General features: G+C 42.2%; 2 protein-coding genes across 5 annotated transcripts in view; one reads left to right on the top strand and one right to left on the bottom strand.

Annotated features, from left to right (window-relative positions):
• Nucleotides 1-1,269: 1,269 nt before the first annotated feature.
• On the bottom strand, nucleotides 1,270-10,717 carry LOC148106025 (serine protease inhibitor Kazal-type 1-like). Its single transcript, XM_087852063.1, has 4 exons — nucleotides 10,551-10,717; nucleotides 8,317-8,402; nucleotides 2,269-2,378; nucleotides 1,270-2,163 (listed from the first exon to the last, which is right to left on the bottom strand). Exons 1-4 carry the CDS (start codon nucleotides 10,597-10,599, stop codon nucleotides 2,112-2,114), a joined length of 297 nt encoding a protein of 98 aa, XP_087708189.1. The 5' UTR covers nucleotides 10,600-10,717; the 3' UTR covers nucleotides 1,270-2,111.
• Nucleotides 10,718-14,488: 3,771 nt separating this feature from the next.
• The window catches only part of csnk1a1 (casein kinase 1, alpha 1), a 28,553-nt gene continuing 22,996 nt past the window's right edge, over nucleotides 14,489-20,045 (top strand). For 2 of the 4 annotated variants that reach the window (XM_006803673.3, XM_006803671.3), the window contains exons 1-2: nucleotides 14,489-15,219; nucleotides 15,468-15,574. In XM_006803673.3, the coding sequence (XP_006803736.1) occupies nucleotides 15,097-15,219; nucleotides 15,468-15,574 (230 nt within the window). In that variant the 5' untranslated portion in view covers nucleotides 14,489-15,096. The remainder of the gene's footprint in view (nucleotides 15,220-15,467; nucleotides 15,575-20,045) is intronic. The other 2 variants (XM_006803674.3, XM_087845779.1) reach the window with 1 other exon arrangement.

The following is a 20,045-nucleotide window of genomic DNA, read 5'->3' as shown; positions in this document are numbered from 1 at the left end:
AAGACTGCAACTTCTTGACAAAGTGAAGAAGAGGAACAACTATCGGATCATTCAATTCAATTCAATTTATATAGCGCCAAATCACAACAAAAGTCCTTTTCATCATCAGTGAAAAAATTCAAAAACATTCTCAAATCACAGACAGGAAGTCGTTAAACTGGCATCACCTGTGACTGCAGAGGTTGATGGCCTGCACTTTTGATGCAGCACAGGTGATTTTTTAAATCATTTATAGGATAACTTGTAATTTGTATTTCTCATTAACACGTTGTACAGTTTAATTGTGTCTTGATAAATGACCACTAACCACCGTTAGCTTGGAAACAAACAGAATAATGTCCTTAGCTTCTTCCAAAAACAAAGATCAACCAGCAACAAGAGGGAAGAAAACAGTGAATATAACTGATAATTCACCTTTGTTGTTGTGCGATTATTCGTTATCTCTGGAGCATTGTTGGCATGAACATCGGACGTGGACAGAGTAAACATTTGCTGAAGAAAACATCACTCACAGTATATTTTTACGTTTTCGCTGTGAGGTCTGAGTCTATAGAGACATATTTGTAACTTAATGGGTGACTGAGACTGAAGAGCAAAAATAAAACTCAGATTTTTTACTTCATAGGTGAGATGAGAATATGTTCATTTAACGTTTGGTCACATTGTTGCAAACGATTTCTTTGCAAACTAAGGTGAGTACATTTGAGTAGATACGTGTCACAGATAACTTGAGGATACAATAAAGTAAATATTGGTGATATTATGGATAACGTGGGTAGAATAACCTGAGGTGAACTCCACAATAAATGTTTATGAGTTACACAAACACATTAAAGAGGGTGGACAGGAGCTTTTCATGGTTTACACATCATTATAAGACCACAGGTGGCTTTTCACATATCTTATGTGTAACAATTGTAGTTGAATCATTAGAACACAATTCAACAAAAAGTGTTTGAGTCTCTAAACTGAGGTGACATTTACTTTCAGTCAGCTTATCCGACTGCTAGCAAAGGGTGCATAGAAGGCAGTAGGATACGGTAACACAGATTTGAGTCCCACAACAGGCCTTCAGCTTGTTCCCAGTATGCTGCTGCCCCAGCAGACCACACCATAAACATGAGTTATGCTGCACTTCTTCCTGTGTGCTGTAGTGAGTGGACATCCAAGCCTTCTTGATTCCATAATCTAACACGGCAAAAATGATCAGAATAAAAGGCAGAACATACAAAACCAATCTGCAGGTTTGCAGCTTGGGCAGCGGCCCCCTGGTGTCTCTGCTGGGAATTCCCACTGTGGACATCTCATCTCACAGAAGGAAAAGGGAAGAACCTTATATAGAAAATATTACATTTAGTGAGTTTTTAAAACTTTTTTTTTAAAATTAAAACCTCCTGAGACCCAAAGCTGCCGGTAGCGGGGGCAAAGGGGGTGAACTGTAGCTAAACACTATTGGCATGTGTGGTGTCCACAACAACCTCAGAATCTCCACTAAATGCTCATAGAAACCATTTCATCCAAACTCAGCAAAAACAAGTGAGCTAAACTTACAGCCCAGAATCTATTCAGCTGAAAGAGTTCAGTTCAGTGTTTTACACAAATCACAACAGCAGTCGCCTCAAGGTGCTTTATATTGTAAGCTAGACCTGCAATAATACATGCATTATCTATATATAGGAGTGTTTGATGTTTGGTATGTCAGAAACACTCATGTGAATATTGCTTAGCTGTGACTAAATAAGAGACTCTGCTCATTTGGCAGGACATACATTTTTCCACCGTTTGTTGTATTGTCTACACATAAGTGGTGATTATATCACAGAAATGTGTGATGATGAAATGACTGTTTCTCATGAACAAATCATTGACTGCACCACATTTTCTTACCTATAATAAATAGTATTAAGAGAAAAGTCCAGCTTTGTGGGACAAGTTTCAGCCACTTACTGTTATTACTGTTTAAATTAAACCTGTCTGTGATCAGTGTAGTCAGGGTGTGTTTGTGTTAAAGGATTAGACCACAGACAGGCTGCAGACGGAAACTTTATTGAGAACACAAACACAGGAAATCAATCGGCCCTATTTAACACCCATGAGGGCAACATAGCCGTCTAGGACGCGCATGGCCCCTTTTTCACCACCTTCACAGTCTTCTTCTCTTCTCTGTAGGAGAGAAAAACACACATAGATTCACTGTGTGTGTGTGTGTGTGTGTGTGTGTGTGTGTGTGTGTGTGTGTGTGTGTGTGTGTGTGTGTGTGTTACATGCCTGTTCTTCTTGCAGAGGAGACACTCGGTGTCATAGGTGTTCCCATCGCTCCCACATACTGGAGCATACTCCTTGGTGCAGATTCCTCCTTCGTACTTCCCACAGTTGGGCTGGATACAAAAGCAGGCAGTGACAGGATTACTCATTCTTAATTTAATCCCTTCAGCAAGTTTAACCTCCAGTGGCTGGTCGACCTCTGAACAGACCTACACAGGGGTCATCATTATCAGGTGCTCCTTTCTTAACTTCTTAACTGAATCAGAAAAATCTGAATCATCTTTATTTGTTTGTGAACACAAACAAGGAATTGCTCTCTGCATGCAAAGAACAAATGTTTTCAAGTAGCAGTATCTATATAGTACACACACACAAACACACAAACACACGTGTGTGTGTACTATATATTTCAACGCGTTAGCATGGTCAGCTCGTTAACGCGTTAGTTAGCGCAGTGCAGCCCCACGCACGGGGCTCGCTAATGGAGAATTGCCGTGTTAATTCAGTTACAGCGTTGATGTTATTTTAACGCTGACAGCACTAATATATATATATATGTATATATTCACACACACATATATTGGCAAGAATACCAGAGGCACAAAACACCAGCTACTGGCAGACCGAGCAGTCAGCTGAGACTGCAACACTAGCCTGACCAACCTGTGCACTTCCTGGATTGATTACAAGAAGGCCACGACTCAATGCCCCACAGCTGGATCCTGGAATGCCGAGACCTGTACAAGATCAACAGGACCCTGAGAGCCTTCATCAGGAACTCAATGGGGATGTGGCGTACAACACTGGAAGCCAACTTCAAGCCAATAGCACAAGTCACCATCAAGTACCTCCTGCACAATCCACTTTCTCTGTCCTGTCTTTGTTTATCGTACAGTTAGTATTGTATAGTTAGTAAATAGTACCTTTTAATCCCTTAATTTTACCGAATTTAACATGTTATTTATTTGTAATTCCTAGTTTTATATCTCTTGGAGATCATTAACAAGACTGGCTATGGATAGCAGTTGTCAGCCACCTCCTCTACACACACACAAGTCACCATCAAGTGCAGGCCTGAACCCCCTCAGTGAGATCATTAACAAGACTTGCTACAGATACCGACTACGCGGTTGTCAGCAGCCACCTCCTGTTCATGGATGACATCAAGCTGTATGCTAAGAGTGAGAGGGACGGTAGTCAGAACTGAGGGGATCGAACTACCAGAAGGCAACATTGCAGACATAGAGGACAGTTACAGGTACCTGGGGATCCTACAGGTGAATGGGAACCATTAAAATGTCACGGCCTGGGGGTACAAGAACAAGATCCGGGCTATCAACACGTACGCCCTGCCCGTGATCAGGTACCCTGCTGGGATAATAAGATGGCCAAAGGAGGAGATAGAAGCCACTGACATAAAGACCAGGAAGCTCCTGACCATGCATGGAGGGTTTCACCCCAAGTCCAGCACCCTGAGGCTGTACGCTAAGCGGAAGGAAGGAGGGACTGGTGAGTGTCAGCACCACAGTCCAGGAAGAGGCAACGAACATCCACGAGTACATCACGAAGATGGCCTCAACTGACAGCGTGCTCAGTGAATACCTCAGGCAGCAGAAACCCAAGAAAGAGGAGGAAGAGGAGAAACCATCATGGAAGGACAGGCCCCTGGATGATATGTACCACCGGCAGATAGAGGAGGTGGCTGATATCCAGAAGTCCTACTAGTGGCTGGACAAAGCTGGACTGAAAGACAGCACAGAGGCACTAATCATGGCAGCACAGGAACAAGCTCTGAGCACAAGATCCATAGAGGCTGGGGTCCATCACACCAGGCAAGACCCCAGGTGCAGGCTGTGTAAAGATGAGACAATCCAGCACATAACTGCAGGGTGTAAGATGCTAGCAGCAGGGCATACATGGAACGCCATAACCAAGTGGCCGGCATAGTGTACAGGAACATCTGTGAAGTCCCGAGGATCAAAATGGGAGACGCCCCCAAAGATGGTGGAGAATGACCGAGCTAAGATCCTGTGGGACTTCCAGATACAGGCGGACAAAATGGTGGTGGCTAACCAACCGGATATAGTGGTGGTAGACAAGCAGAAGAAGACGGCTGTAGTGATCGATGCAGCGAATGACAGCAACATCAGGAAGAAGGAACACGAGAAGCCTTAAAAGAACTTTTAACGTCTCATCTCTCATGTCTTTGCTTTGCAGAACTTTTATTGAATCTGTGGTTTTCTTCTGTGTCGTTGCTTGGTTTGGTAATATGACTGAAGAACGTGAATCGGCTGGGACGTCCGGTGAAGTCACGTCTACAGACTGTGAAGTGGAGAGTGGACCCAAACACAGGCGATGGAAACTGAACTGGACGTGTTTACTTTGGCTGCACAAACATACAAACAGAAGGTGAAGACTTAGCTGTGAGGAGGAAAAGACTCCAGTTTCTTTTATTTCTACGGTAACTCGTCTCCTTAGGATCAAATAATCACTGTTTTATTGTTCTTCTTCTTTTTTAATTAATTTGTTTTTGTTTTTATTTATTGTGATGTTGTTTTATTCTTACGCAGTCCTTTGCTCACTGGTGTCCCCATGTATGTTGTCCTTGTTGCTAATTTCCCCTTGTGGGACAATAAAGTGCTGAATTAAACTTAAATAGTCAAGTGTTCAGATTAACGCCTGAGAAGCTGCTCAAAAGCTAAAAAGACAAAATGTTTAAAAGAATCAGTGGAATATTAATGAGATCATTTTTGATCGTACTGAATATTTATCGTACTTTGAATGCTTCATGATTCAGACTGACTTCATGTTTCTCATCTTATTTACTTTTGTTCTTTGTAAACATTTTGCATGGAAGTGAAATTTTTTAAAAAGTCAACATTTTTATGACTCATGGTTCTTTGACAGTATTTGCCTGTCAGTTCCCCTGAAACATGTCGTGTACTATAACAATCAATGTTTAAATAACACTGATATGTGATATGGGCTGATCAGAGGGCCATGGTGCTTTCTCTATTCATGCACATGCTCAGTTCAGGGTGAGCATATTCAGACGGTGTATAAACACATGGTGAGAGAAGGACAAACACTCAGAGCATCACAAAAACCTTGCAGCCTACATCTATTGCAGCATAACTAAGGGAGGATTCAGGGTCACCTGGTCCAGCCCTAACTATATGCTTTAGCAAAAAGGAAAGTTTGAAGCCTAATCTTAAAAGTAGAGATAGTGTCTGTCTCCCGAATCCAAACTGGAAGCTGGTTCCACAGAAGAGGGGCCTGAAAACTGAAGGCTCTGCCTCCCATTCTACTTTTAAATACTCTAGGAACAACAAGTAGGCCTGCAGAGTGGGAGCGAAGTGCTCTAATAGGGTGATATGGTACTACAAGGTCATTAAGATAAGATGGGGCCTGATTATTTAAGACCTTGTATGTGAGGAGCAGGATTTTGAATTCTGGATTTAACAGGAAGCCAAAACAGGAGAAATCTGCTCTCTCTTTCTAGTCCCTGTCAGGACTCTTGCTGCAGCATTTTGGATTAGCTGAAGGCTTTTCAGTGAGTTTTTAGGACATCCTGATAATAATGAATTACAGTCGTCCAGCCTGGAAGTAATAAATGCATGAACTAGTTTTTCAGCGTCACTCTGAGACAGGATATTTCTAATTTTAGAGATGTTGCGCAAATGGAAGAACGCAGTCTTACATATTTGTTTAATATGTGCGTTGAAGGACATATCCTGGTCAAAAATGACTCCAAGGTTCCTCACAGTGTTACTGGAGGCCAAGGTAATGCCATCCAGAGTAAGAATCTGGTTAGATACCATATTTCTAAGATTTTTAGGAGCAAGTACAATAACCTCAGTACAGTTTGTGCTGACCTTATTGGGTGGTAATATCAGCATGAAGTTCAAAACACAGTTTATGACCTAGAAGAACACCTAAATACTTGCAAATCTCCACAATAACCTCATTTTTATTTTAAATTAGAGGTCACCTGTGTCTTTATGTCTTCTTCCATGTCTGTAAGACATTCTTGCAGTTTAAACTAATTGGTTTGTGTTATCTGGCTTCACCAATAGATACATTTGGGTATGATCAAAAAATGTTAATTGTGACTAAATTGATGAAGTCATTACTAGTTAACGTTAAAGGGACGGTTGGCTCAACAGAGCTCTGACTGTTTGTCAGTCTGGCTACAGAGCTGAAGAGAAACCTGGGGTTGTTCTGGTTTTTTTAATCAGTGATAAATAGTAATGAATAGTTTATTAGGCTAAATGATTACCTTCTAATTTAGTTAGAAGGTTAGCTAGTTGGTTTATTAAACATTAACTAATGTTTAATAAACCAGATTATCACTCGTTTACTCTTTGGTGCCGTTGTTGTTCACTGGTTTGGGAGCTGACACAGTCTCCATGGAGATGGTTTTTGGGGGGTAGCAGGAGGAGGGAAGCTGCAGAGAGGCGTGTAAGACTGCAACTCTGCTTCCTGGTCCCAACTCTGGAGAGTCATATTTTGGGGGGTTTAATAAATTTGTCCATATTTGTAGAAATGAGAGCTGCTCCATCCAAAGTGGGATGGATGCCATCTCTCCTAACAAGACCAGGTTTCCTCCAGAAGGTTTGCCAATTATCTATGAAGCCCACATCGTTTCTGGGACACCACTCAGACAGCCAGCAATTTAAGGAGAACATGCGGCTAAACATGTCACTCCTGGTCTGATTGGGGAGGGGACCAGAGAAAACTACAGAGTGGTTGTGGCAACGTTAAAACCACTTTAACATTACTTTTAAGGATGTAAGGGGATTGTCCACTCCCGACGTGAATTTTACAGTTTTACGTTCACCCTTAGCCAGCAGTTTTAGGTTCCCTGCTCTGACCCCTGGAAGACAATTCGTTATGGCTGCTGATGTTTGTAGTGTCACATGTCTCGAAACACAGTCGTCAGTTGTTCCTCAGCAGGTGCGTTGCCGAGTGGGACAAAATGATTAGAGACGTGTCTGGGCTGGTGAAGGACCGGGGCTCGGACCTTTAAATTGAACCTCTCTTCTTCCTCTCGTGTCCTGTTCCCCCCCCCCCCCCCCCCCCCACATCTTTCTCCATCTCTGAGTGAAGTATCTCTCGCTCTTTTCTCTGCATGAAAATACAGCCGCTGGACCTTCAGCTGCAACACACTGTGTGACAAACTGAAGTCAGACAGTTTGTTTGTTTGCTGATAGGATTTTTAATTTATCTGCCACTTAAAAACGTGCTTCGTGCTTCCTTATCATCTTGCGGACACCTGCACTCCTATACTCTATTACATTTATATACTCTATTACATTTATATAGTCTATAAATGTGACCACTGAAACAAAAGTAACAAGTCTGTTTTGAAAGTACAGAAAGTACAGATATTTGTGTAAAAATAAGAAAAACAAATATTCAAGTAAAGGACAGATACTTGCAAATTCTACTTAAGTACAGTAACAAAGTACTAATACTTTGTTACTAAAACAAAGTATTAGTACTTTGTTACTTGGCACCTCTGCACATACTGATGTGCCGTCCTGGAGGAGCAGGACTTCCTGTGTCCAGCTACCAGCAGCGACACCACAGCCGAATGCAACAGCGGTGAAAAAGCAGAGAGAAAACGACCAGTGTCATTGTACTGACTTCATGCTACGCTGAAGAAAAAGTGTTTCTGAAGCCTTTTATGATTAACAGAACTGATAAAGGGGTGAATAAAAACCTTGTCAGGTAGACACTGAACTTTGATCTCAACACTTTTAATAAAGGTTCCACCAAGAACTGAACCACAACTCTCCCCAACACTGTTTTTCCTTTCAGCTGTTTCTCAAGAAGAACAGTCCATGAGCCTCTGAGAAATCAAATACATGTTTAAACTTGTTTGATCTCTGTTAACGGAAACATCTTGAAAGGGACGACTCCTGTAACTAGAAATGCATCGTAAATAAAGAACTTCGTATTCATTTGAAGTGACCACGCCCACTAAGAAGATCCTGGAAAACATTTAAGACGGGAGAAATAAAAATACTGGATAAGACCGACTCTTACCTCTGTGACATCAACAAGAGCTTCTGCTCTCGGTCCTCCAGATGTCCTCAACTTGTGGTTGTTTGGAAGCACAGATGCTGTCTCAACTGCACAACATACACACATATATTATTTGTGTATTTGTAGATATCCTTGTGATCGACCCTGTTTTAACCATCACAATTTAATATCCGGTAAGTATGTCCCCAACCAGCAGTTTGTCCATCAGATTATAATCCAGGTAAGCAGAATTAGAGAGTGTGATCTGAACGTCCTGCTACTTTGCTCCACTCCAGTCTTTGATGTGTGAATATGAAAAACATGTTTTGGTTACAACATCAAAGAAACTCTTCCAGTTTAAACATATTCCTGATCATAAAGGACATCAGGTCTTATCTTGTAAACTAAGGTTTAATAATCAAAGGAGCTTGCAAAGAAAAGCGTCTGGACTTCTTTAAGTTACTTGAAGACGTTTCACCTTCATCCGAGAGGCTTCTTCAGTTCTAAGGTCAAATGGTGGAGAGTCCCAGATATAAACCTGGTGGGAGTTTCCCCCCACAGAGGGACAAAAGGACCCCCTGATGATCCTCTAATCGCCTGAGCCAAGGTGTGGAACTGGGTGTGGGTCCCAATCAGCCAGAGTTTCAGGTGAGTTCATTGTGAAACCTGGCCCCACCTTATCATGCGAATTCCTGAGGTCAGATGGCCCAGGATGTGAGTGGGCGTTAAGGCGTCTGGGAAGGGATCTCAAAACTGGATTATAGATGGCAGAGAGTTGGTGTCGTAAACCACCGCCTCTGTTCAAAGATGGTCGCTCACAGTGGACATAGATGCTTCTTTCACTCCTCTTTCAAACCATCTGTCCTCTCTGTCCAAAATGTGAACATTGGCATCCTCGAAAGAGTGACCTTTGACCTTTAGATACAGATGGACAGCTGAGTCTTGTCCTGTGGAGGTCGCTCTTCTGTGTTGTGCCATGCGCTTGTGAAGTGGCTGTTTGGTCTCTCCAATGTAGAGGTCTGGGCATTCCTCGCTGCTGTACAGCAAACACCACATTGTTAAGTCTGTGTTTTGGCGTTTTGTCTTTCGGGTGAACCAGTTTTTGTCTGAGTGTGTTGCTGGGTCTGAAGTACACCGGGATGTCATGCTTGGAGAAAACCGTCCTGAGTTTCTCTGATACACCGGCTACATAGGGGATGACAATGTTGTTGCGTCTGTCCTTCTTATCCTCCCTCGCTGGTGTCTGATCTTCTTTTCTGTGCCTCTTTGCTGACTTTAAGAACGCCCATTTAGGATAGCCGCACGTTTTGAGTGCTTCCTTTACATGTGTGTGTTCCTTCTTTTTCCCTTCAGGCTTAGAGGGAACATGTTCTGCCCGGTGGTGTAGGGTCCTAATTACTCCAAGTCTGTGTTCCAGAGGGTGATGGGAGTCAAACAGGAGGTACTGGTCTGTGTGTGTGGGCTTCCGGTAAACTTCGATGTTGAGGTTGCCGTTCTCTTCAATGTGCACAGCGCAGTCCAGGAAAGGCAAACAGTCGTCCTTTGTGTCTTCCCTGGTGAACTTGATGTTTTTATCCACAGCGTTGATGTGCGCAGTGAAGGATTCCACTTCTTGTGTCTTGATTTTGACCCAGGTGTCGTCTACATATCTGTACCAGTGGCTGGGTACTCTTCCTTTGAAAGAGCCAAGAGCCTTGCTTTCCACTTCCTCCATGTAAAGGTTGGCTGCAATAGGTGACACGGGGGAGCCCATGGCACAGCCATGTTTTTGTCTGTAATAGTTGTATTTGAAATATGTAGTGGTGAGACAGAGGTCTAAACCACTACATATTTCAAATACAACGACGCTTTTCTTTGCAAGCTCCTTTGACTACGATGACCTGGATGACTGAGAACCTTCACAGACAAGGTTTAATAATAATCTGCAGTTCACTTGTTAATGTCGTTTCAAACCATGGAGAGAAAACTGCAACTAAAAACTAATCTGTTTATTCCTTCTAACTATCCTTGAATCCTAAAAGCACACAGTGAATGATAATTTAGGCATTTTTGTATTGTTTAATTAATTCATTAATTAATGTATTGAAATGGACTGAATGTCTTTGTTTTTACAAACTGTAATCATTCTTTTAAATTAGTCTTGCTAACATATTTACCTGCACCTTAAACCTCAGTTAAAAGGAGGAAAAAGTTATTTAAAGAAGAGCCTGAGACAGAAAATGTTCTTAAGATCATCAGTTTGTGAAAGAACTCACCAGAGACAGAGAACAGCAGAACAGCCCAGAACAGCACGGCCAGCTTCATAGCTTCAGTTTGTAGACGTGTTTCTCTGGCAGCAGGTGTGTGTTTCACATGTTATCCTTACACACACACTGTGGTGCTGACTGAAGCCGTCCTTTGATTGGTTTCGTTGTAAAGGAAAGGAGACGCTCCCACAAGAATACGTCACTGGATAGAAAGAAAACAGCATCCAAGAACTAACATCCAGCACACCATTGTTTTTCTTGTGACATTACCAATAAGTTTGATGTGTCACATGACCCTCTTCCTATTGAAAAAACAAAAGTTGTATCCAAGATGGCCGACTTCTAAATAGCCACCATGGTCACCACCCATCTTGAGGAGTTTGCCCCCTCACATATACTAATGTGCCACAAACAGGACTTTAATATCACCAACCATTCCCATGTTATTACGCTGTATCCATGGCCCACCCTGTTGTACTTTTTCCTTGCTCCCTACATGTTTACAGTTTGAGCCTAAACAGCAGCACATGGCCTGCAGTCCTTTTCTTTTATTGATCACCAGGATGTCGCATAAAAGAGGCGACTTGTGCCAAAGTCAGGGGTTAAAGAGGACGGTGGTAATGGACTGGTTCTTAAACAGCACTTTTCTTCTCTCCCAGTGTGCTCAAAGCGCTGCATACAACATGCCTCATTCACACAGGTGCAAACTAATCTACATTCACACACCGATAAACACATCGGAGGGCAACTTGGGGTTCGTATCGTGCCCAAGGATATTTGACATGCAGACTGGGGAAGCTAAGGCTCGAACCACCAACCAGTAGCTGATCTGCTCCACCACCTGAGCCACAGCCACCCAGATGGTGGGGTTGTTGTTTGTTTGTTTTGTTTTTGCCACAACACCAGTCGACTGCGGTGTCCTTAATAAGTTACAGTTGCAGCCCTTCTAACAGCTGGAGCTACGTTTCAACCAGCTCAACAAACATCAGCACGCACACACTGTTTGTGTGTTGCACAGTGTACCTGCTGGCTAAAGGTCCAGCTGCTGCACTTCACAGGGAGAAACGAGAAAGAGCTTCACTCAGACTGGAGAGGAAGAGGAGAGGTTAGGTTGAAAGTGTGGTCTGCTCACTGGGATTTTATAAACTTATAAAATGTAAATCCTCGTGTTTTTAAATCTTGTGCACAAGACATTGTTTTTTTTAATATCGTGGGATGTGCTACAAATCAAACTGAGGTAGACTAGCTGCTATTCAGAGGCTCCATTACAACCACGTTTAGGACCCGCCCCCCCGCTGGATCCACTTTGACCCCTGACTCTGCACATTTTACAGAGGCAAAGTCACCCTCTACAATGTGCAACAGTGTGTCTGTATATTTCCCTTCAGTTTCTTCAGACTCAGGCTGAGTGCAGTTAGAATATCTACTGATATTATTTTATTATTATTTGTATGATAGCACAAGGTTCACAAACCTCATATAGAAACCTCCTTTGTACTGGTTTCAGAGCCTGTACTTTTTACTTTTACTTGAGTATAGAAGTTGAATCAGTGAGTAGTTTTAAACAGTAGTATTTATACTAATACGTAAGTACAGAACGCCTGTACTTCTCTGCTTAGTTTCTGTTTGGTCTCTGGATTTCAGCTGCATTGGGCTGAAAGGCCGTTAACCTGCCGGCTTTATTCCCCATTTCATAATATGTTCATATATCTGACATGTCCTTATAAGTTAGTAACACATGTAACTGTCGTTTTTAAATTGTAACATTTTCTCTTTGTATAATTCCTTCATCTTAGTGCATGATCCCACACAGAAGTCTTCATTTGGGCACATTAAAATTGTTATTTTCATGACTCCTGTTGTTCCAGTGAAGATGACAAAATGTGTTTCATCATCGTGAAAAAACGTCCTCATTATTGGTACACATGCTAAACCCTTCCTACATGATGCACCGCATACTCAAACCCTTTCTCTGACTCAAACCCTAAATCACGCCCGTTTCTCTTGATCGGGTTATTGATTGTGCTACATTATAACTAACAACATTCATACAGGTCCTGATATCTGTAGGATGTTATGATATGTTCCCCTTTTTGTTTAAACAAGTGTTTCCCATAAATGTGCTTCACTTGTAGGTGTGAGATATGTCCACGACACGTGTCAGGAAAAGCAAAGAACCAGCATTAATAACACAGAGCAGGACCTCCAGTCAACCACGGTCGTTTAACTGTGTTTAACTGTGTGCTGGTCAGAGGGGTGAGACCTTCCCCCTCTGTGGGAAAAAAGGCTCAGTGTGATGTCAAAAAGGCCCAAATGAGTGTAATCTGCTCATATTGAACCACCAGGACATTAAGAAATATCTCTGACATGTAACTGTCCAAATCGTCTTCATGTTTATGGATTTATGGCATTCATTGTTCCTCGTGTAGGTTCAACTCCCCTCCTGTTGTTTTCTTTCTTACAGTTGAGTCAACAGACCTCTGCCCTTTACTCTTAACGTCCAGCCTTCCTTCAGCTGTCCTCAACATGCTCCGTTTCTCCACAGCATGTCTGGACTCTCCAGCAGCAGTGTGGCTCCGTCAGTGCAGCGATGGTCTCCTCTCCGGTGTGCAGATATATTTTCACTTTTGCTGGATGCAGACTTTTGGCCTGGACATCCTTTCTTTTGATTTCGTGAACATTTGCTGTCTTCATTTGTAGATCAGGACAGTCGTCTTTTTAAAGAATGTCCATTTATCTAAAAAAAGACTTTCTGGCTCCATGCTTGTTATTTCTTGCTGTGCTGAGGACTCTCACTATTATCGACCTGGGAGGGGCTGCTGAATCTCTAGGACCAGTTTGGATGTCTGGATGTCCATTTGGGTGGTAGTTTCAGTGCCTGCTGAGCAGCTCTTTTACAAATCTTCCTTTCACTTGCCTCTGGGACCTGGAAGAGGAATGTTATTGGCCTGTTTTGGAGATCTTTGCGGAGAGGATCCATACCCGGTGAAATACCGCAGCACCCAGCGCTGCAACATGACTGTGTCTTGGACCATTCTAGCTCTTTCATGTCCTGGGAGGCAGGCCTGTGGCTCCCCCCACACACTATTAGATACACAGAAACCTTATGAGCACAGCACGCTCACACACACAGGTGCGCACACACCATCTTGGTCGGCTGCTGCCTCTAAACATGTCATGTAATATTAATACTGTGTGCTGCTCAGTAACACTTATCATATGTATGTTACTCTTAGTTATACATATGCTGGTTGTTGCTGTGCTTTCCCTGCTGTGTGGTTTTTTTCGGCAGGTATTCAAGCAGATTGTCGTGTTTTTTCTCTCCCTGCCAAACTTGTCTTACTTTCTTATTTTGCTTTTCTGTCTCCCAGTTTTGTCTGTTGTGATTTTAATATCTCAAAATAAAAAAAATCCTAATAAAATATGACATTATAGCAAAAGGCGTAATGGTCTACTTGGGAACATAAATCTGTTTTTGGTCTTCTGACTGCCCACTAAAAACACCTACCCTTGTCATATTCGTTTTCTGAATGAACATATAGAATTTCTGGCAAATATTTGTAACATATTTTCTGTTTTTCAGTCACATGACGTAGTCTGTTCGAAGACATCACCTGCTGGTGCATTCAAGTGCTCTGTGGTGGAACCTGATAAAATTATCAACCAAACAAAAGTTAACCCCCCAAAAAGAACTTTTCACGGTTACTTAATTGGCCTTTAACACACGTCGACACGCGATAGGACAAAAAAACAAATTAAAAAAAGAATTAAATATACAAAATTTAAGGCTATTCAAACTAAGAATGTTGCGTTATAAAGCATTTATACTGCGGGCATACATAAAGCATATTTCCTTTCTTAGCACTAACTTTTGTGGCATATTTTTTATATTTACTTTAATTTCCGATAGCAACTGAAGGGGCCATGAGGTACCTTAGCTAATCGCCTCCAACGGCAACCAGCTGAGAGAAAGGGTAGAGAAGACAAGATGGCGGAGTGAGTGGGTTGTACTTTGTACAGACGGTTTCGACCCTTAAAGTTTGCTGAAAACGTCTTTAAAAGATCGAAGAAGCAACGGCACCCGCGAGAGTATAAAGATTAACTTTCGCCCTTCGCCGCAGAGGAAACCTGGACAGTTTCTCCGTTGCGTTTGTTACGACGACGTTAGCTTGATGCTAACGTTAGCTAACGTTAGATTTGACGGACATTAGTTGCTACTTCGAGGTAGCTGGTTGGGTGTTAAAGGCCTTAGGCTTGTTCTAATTTAGTTCTGGATGTTTGTACGTCGATACTAACACGCCATTGAGCGTTTACCTGACCAGTTTGTGTTTTAACTAAGATTATTGTAGCCAGACGTAAGCCAGAAAACTATATATGAGATCTATCGAAGCCTGGTTCATTGGTTGTCGAAAATATTTTGTAGTAACAGCTAGCCCACATTGGCCCCTGTAACACCAAGTGGATATACGGGACGCCGTATGTTCTGCTGACAATCGGGCTAAATTGCCACAGAATTTCCTAAAGCAAATCAGGTGGAATTTGATATCTGGTGGATATGGCGAGCAGCAGTGGCTCTAAAGCAGAGTTCATAGTCGGTGGAAAATACAAACTCGTCAGAAAAATCGGATCAGGATCTTTCGGCGACATATATCTGGCCATCAACATCACAAATGGAGAGGTAATATGGTGCATCTTTCTACATCTTGGACTGTTTAGCTGTCTTTTTGAAGTGGCTAAATAATTTTACCGAATATGACGGTAGCTTTGTCCTATGTGTGCGGTAACTTTATAGGTTGGAAAGTGCACAGCTTCTATTTATCTGCTAGGCTTACACAATACTTTTAGCTGTATTCAGCTTATGAATCCCTGGATGTTAGTAGTAAAAATGGTAAATATTGAAGTGTATTTGTTGTCTCTATTTTTCAGGAAGTAGCTGTTAAATTGGAATCACAAAAGGCCAGACATCCGCAGTTGTTATACGAAAGCAAACTATACAAAATCCTACAAGGCGGTGTCGGGATCCCACACATCAGGTAAGGAGAAATGGTTGGGCGGCACGGCGTCTGTGTCGATACTAACGTGGAAACATTTATTTCGGTCAATAAATGTCGTCCCGTCTGGGAAAAAGACGGCTAACAGTGATTGTGAACCCTGCTGGCATTAGGCCTGCTAATCAGCCCAACAGCTACGAGGACACACTGTGTATTATGTATTTCCAGCCACCGCTTTCAAACGCTTTCCTCTCGGTTCCGTTTGACACGTTTGGCTGCGCGGTGACAGCCGTTTACAGACCCTAGGTGTGTACTTGTATCCTGATTTACAGCTGTTACGGAGCGGAAAGGGGACTGTGTGATTGGAAATGGCCGCTCTTTTGTTGTGCTAGCTTCCAACATGTCCTCCGCTCCCTTGTCAGAAAATGGCGGCGGCGAACAGAAGCGAAAACAGCAGACCATGCCCCACAGTGTGTTTGCAGCGCGTACACGAAGCCTTCACCGGACCCGTCAGCGGGGACACGTAATATTAGTTGCGGTACCTGCTAATAATAACCATTTAGGGTGAGCGGTAATCTTAAAGTACACTAGCTGCGTCCCACTGCCACACTGTATATTTAACTATGCAGTGTGTACACTTCAGTCCGAGCACCAGTGTCGCGATATTTCACCTCTTTGTTCATATCTGTGCCAGAAAGACTGCTTATGATGACGGGTTTGTTTCATTAGTTGTGAGTTGGACCGGTTGTTTTGATGAAAGCGTTACATTTTCTTTAGTGTATGTTTATTTATTACACATGTGACATCACAATAATTTATAGATTCCTGACAGGTCTTGCATGCCTTGATTACCAGCATTAGTAATGGGTAATTGGGTAGCTGCTATTAATGATGTGACCCGTGTTAGATGTAGGGCAGTCTGCAGCTGTCAAAGGTCAACTGGATTTTTCTTTAGTGTGCTGGAAGGCAGAAACTGGAGGCGGATTTCCTCATTTCTGGTTCATTTTTTGGTTTCTGGTTTAACACCCGTCCACTCATGTCCACTCATGTAACCACAGAGCAAACAAACTTTAATCCAGTGTGAACACGCGTCACTACTGACCGTGATATTTCTTATTGTGTTTTCTGAGAGGAGGGACGAGTCATTTAATTAGCTTGGGTCACTTTGTCATCGTGGCACACAGTGTAAAAGGTGGATAACGTGTATTTTTTGTTTGTGGTAGTCATTGAACTGGAGGTTTAATTAAAAGCTGGAATCCTAATTTTTTTTATTTTAAATATCGATGTGTAATTGGTCGGGGCAAAATGTAGGTGACAGAAATAAACAAAATAAGACGTCTGTTAGAAGATCCAAAAGGCATCAAGACAGGATGAGCTGGGAAATGATCAGAGCTGACCTGGACCTGCCCCTCATTCTTATTGGTTTTGAGTCCACCCTGCCGTGCAGGTGGACTCTGACCCATCCTGGACATGCCTACCTTTTGGCAGATCTAGTTCAGTCACTACTCTCTGGGTAAACCCACAGACCGGTTGAGCTGAGCTTCAGACTCTAACTGTACCTTCGAATGTTGTTTGACATCATTGATCACTGAACAAATTTCAATAAGAAGTATTCCAAAAACCGACTGCATTTTAAAATGAACAGTTAAACCTCCTTCACCTGCATCATCACTCCTGCTGAAGAACAGATTATTGGTGTCCCTCAGCTGGACAGTCGCTCCCTGTAGATGAGTGCTGATCACCTGCTTGCTTTGTTCAGATGCTCTTGATACTGTTGCTCCTTTTAAAACTGAGTGTGTTAAACCTAAAAAAAGCTGCCTGGCTACACAACGTGACTCAATGTGCTCTTAGAAATGAAGAAGAAAAAACCTTCAGCTGTCCTTTGATATGTTAAGCCCTGTTTGGTTAGAGGAAGGATTTTAGGACAGAAGTATTTATCAGACATCATCTGTAATTCCTGTCACAGACCTCGTGTCTTATTAACACCATTAGTTCTTTTATCAACCACCAAACACTTTCCAGGGTCTCCAGCCACCTGTGAAAACTCTTGTTTTTGTCAATAAGGTCACTGCTATCAGCTCTCATATCACTCCAGCTTCTGTTCCCCCAAATTTATCAGCCGTTCGATCCCTTTGAGCCTGTTTCTCTGTGTCGCCTTGACATTATCCCCACTCGTCATTTTAAAGACGTCTATTGGACCTCGTGTGTTGTCCATTATTAACACCTGTCTTCTAATGGAAACTGTACCAACGGATTTCAAGCACGCCATGGTGCAGCAGCCATTTCTCAAAGAAATAAATATATTTAGGTAACGTTTAGACATCGTATCTTCACTCAGATATTCACATTGTGACAAAGCGTGATAGTCAATAGTTTAATTTTTATAAAAAAAGAAAGATTAACCTGTTTTTGGCATTTCGACTTCATGCATCAAACTGTCCAAAGCAGCCACGTGATAATGTTCATATTTGACCTTCAGAACAAGCTGCTGATCATGTACCGTTTGTTAATGCTCCCGGCACTCGTTTCAGCATTTAAGTGTTCTATTAAAAAAATAAAAATTCATTTTGTATCTCAGACTTGTAGCTGGATTTTCTAAGGTCAGCGCTTGCAAGCAGGTTTCATACCAGAGGGGAAAATCCCCTCCAAACTAAAACAGCCACTTTTCTTTCATTGGTTACAAAATGTACCACATGAGCCAATCAGAAATGATGTGGCAACACGTGGCATATGGTTGCTTAGAAAGAGAGGAAAGTTTTGGGAGTGATGGCGAGTTTGAAATGTGAGAGATTTGACATTGAATGTGTTTGGAGTGTGTAGTTGGTGTGTAGTGTAGCCATTTGTTTTGTGTGTTAAAACAAGGAGACGACTAAAAAGCCACCAAAGCCTTCTGTCATTGTACATGTAGAACAACTGTGTATGGAATAAAAACATAAATGTTAGGGCAGCAACAATACACCCGTCTGTGTTGTGGTGGACAAGAACTATCACAAATAATTAGTGGCGTGTTGTCTCACCCCTGTTCTGTAAGTCGAACAAAAAAGGAATTTGCTGCAGTTTTATATGAATGGTTGGACAGAACTTTGTTTTCCACCTTATATTTGTATTTCAAATAATGAAAAGCTTTCTTTGAACATGTTGGTGGTTTTCACATTCAGTTTTGTTGTTTTTGGAGTTTTTTCTTTCAACTTTTCCCTACTCAGACGAGATTGTCAAACGTAGAATCCAAGTATGCTCGCAGCAGATGGCCCCGCCCCTCCCTGAGGCTGGTTCTGCTGGAGGTTTCTTCCTGTTAAAAGGGAGTTGTTCCTTCCCACTGTCACCAAAGAGCTTGCTCATAGGTGTGATATGATTGCTGGTGTTTTACCTGTTTTCTTTGGTATTGTAGGGTCTGTAAAGCGCCTTGAGACAACTGTTGTGATTTAGCGCTAAATGAGATTACATTTTATGATCCTTCACATCAATTAAAATTTGTATCTATCTATCACTCTCCTCAGCCTTTGGCAATACTACGCAGATGAATGGTCTCTAGCAACATACATGACCTGTGATTAGGCTGAACGGCCATGTCCATCTCAGTAATGTATGTGTTCATTTAATAAACTACATCAAAACTGAGCCTGCATCTGTTTGTTGAAAGACATAATTACACACTAATCAGTGGATAGTTAGGAGTACTGTATTTGTTTGTTCCCAGTTAAACTCGACTTTCAGTGAAACGACTGACGTTGGTATTTAACAGTGTGCTAAACGGTTTATGCGGCAGCTTTTCTGACGTGTTTACATTCTGGTAGTCATCTGTTCATGTCATATACCGTCGTCGGGGTCTGAGGAGAACATAGTCTGGTCAGATGAGACTGGGATGGGATGCCTGAGTACACACAGTGTTTAGAGGCCAAAAGACACTGCATATTAGCCCAAAAACAGGGACGTCTGCAGCTGGGAACATAATAGCGTGGGGCTATTTTTCATACGGCGCTGGCATGCTTCATTGATGGAAGGATTAATGGACGAATGTACTGAGATGTTCTTGATAAAAATCTGCTGCCACCTACTGAGGATCAACAGTAGCTGTGTCCAACTCTGTGATCCCATTATTACACATCATTTATGGACATCTATGGTTTGAATTTGCATATGTGGATTAGAGGGGTTGTTACCAACATCTGGTGAGAATCTCCTGTCAACAGTTGCTTTGTAATGCTGTGAAATGTTTTCTAGGGTTATGTAGCCTGAAAATCCTATAAAAGCCTTAATAGCCACTAGTATGGGTTATTAAAATGGTTGTAAACCATAAATCCCAGTTTAGGGTTGTTTCACTTTGGCTTTTTTGTCATTTAAGTCTAAAGTAAGTTTCCACTTTAACTGTATTGCAAACAGGCTGTGTTCAGTGAGTCTTGGTGCTCATAGTTCTTGCCTACAGCCTGCCCAACCTGCTGATCTTGCTGCCTCTCCTACATTCCTGCTACAGTCTGACTTGACTTATTCAGGCCCCACCTATACCAGTTTGTGC

This window comes from Neolamprologus brichardi, chromosome 2 (assembly GCF_056152115.1).
Source record: "Neolamprologus brichardi isolate AB-2024 chromosome 2, ASM5615211v1, whole genome shotgun sequence".
NCBI lineage: Eukaryota > Metazoa > Chordata > Actinopteri > Cichliformes > Cichlidae > Neolamprologus > Neolamprologus brichardi.
The sequence above is the reverse complement of the archived record's forward strand: the minus strand, read 5'-3'. Positions and strand labels throughout refer to the sequence as shown.

Bases quoted from the DNA above. Each gene is read 5' to 3' on its own strand.
- LOC148106025 (XM_087852063.1), bottom strand. From the start codon at position 10,599: ATGAAGCTGGCCGTGCTGTTCTGGGCTGTTCTGCTGTTCTCTGTCTCT. The intron at 8,403-10,550 runs GTGAGTTCTTTC...TATGTTGTGCAG, and splicing joins TCTGCTGTTCTCTGTCTCTG to TTGAGACAGCATCTGTGCTT. The intron at 2,164-2,268 runs GCATGTAACACA...TCTCTCCTACAG, and splicing joins CTCCTCTGCAAGAAGAACAG to AGAAGAGAAGAAGACTGTGA.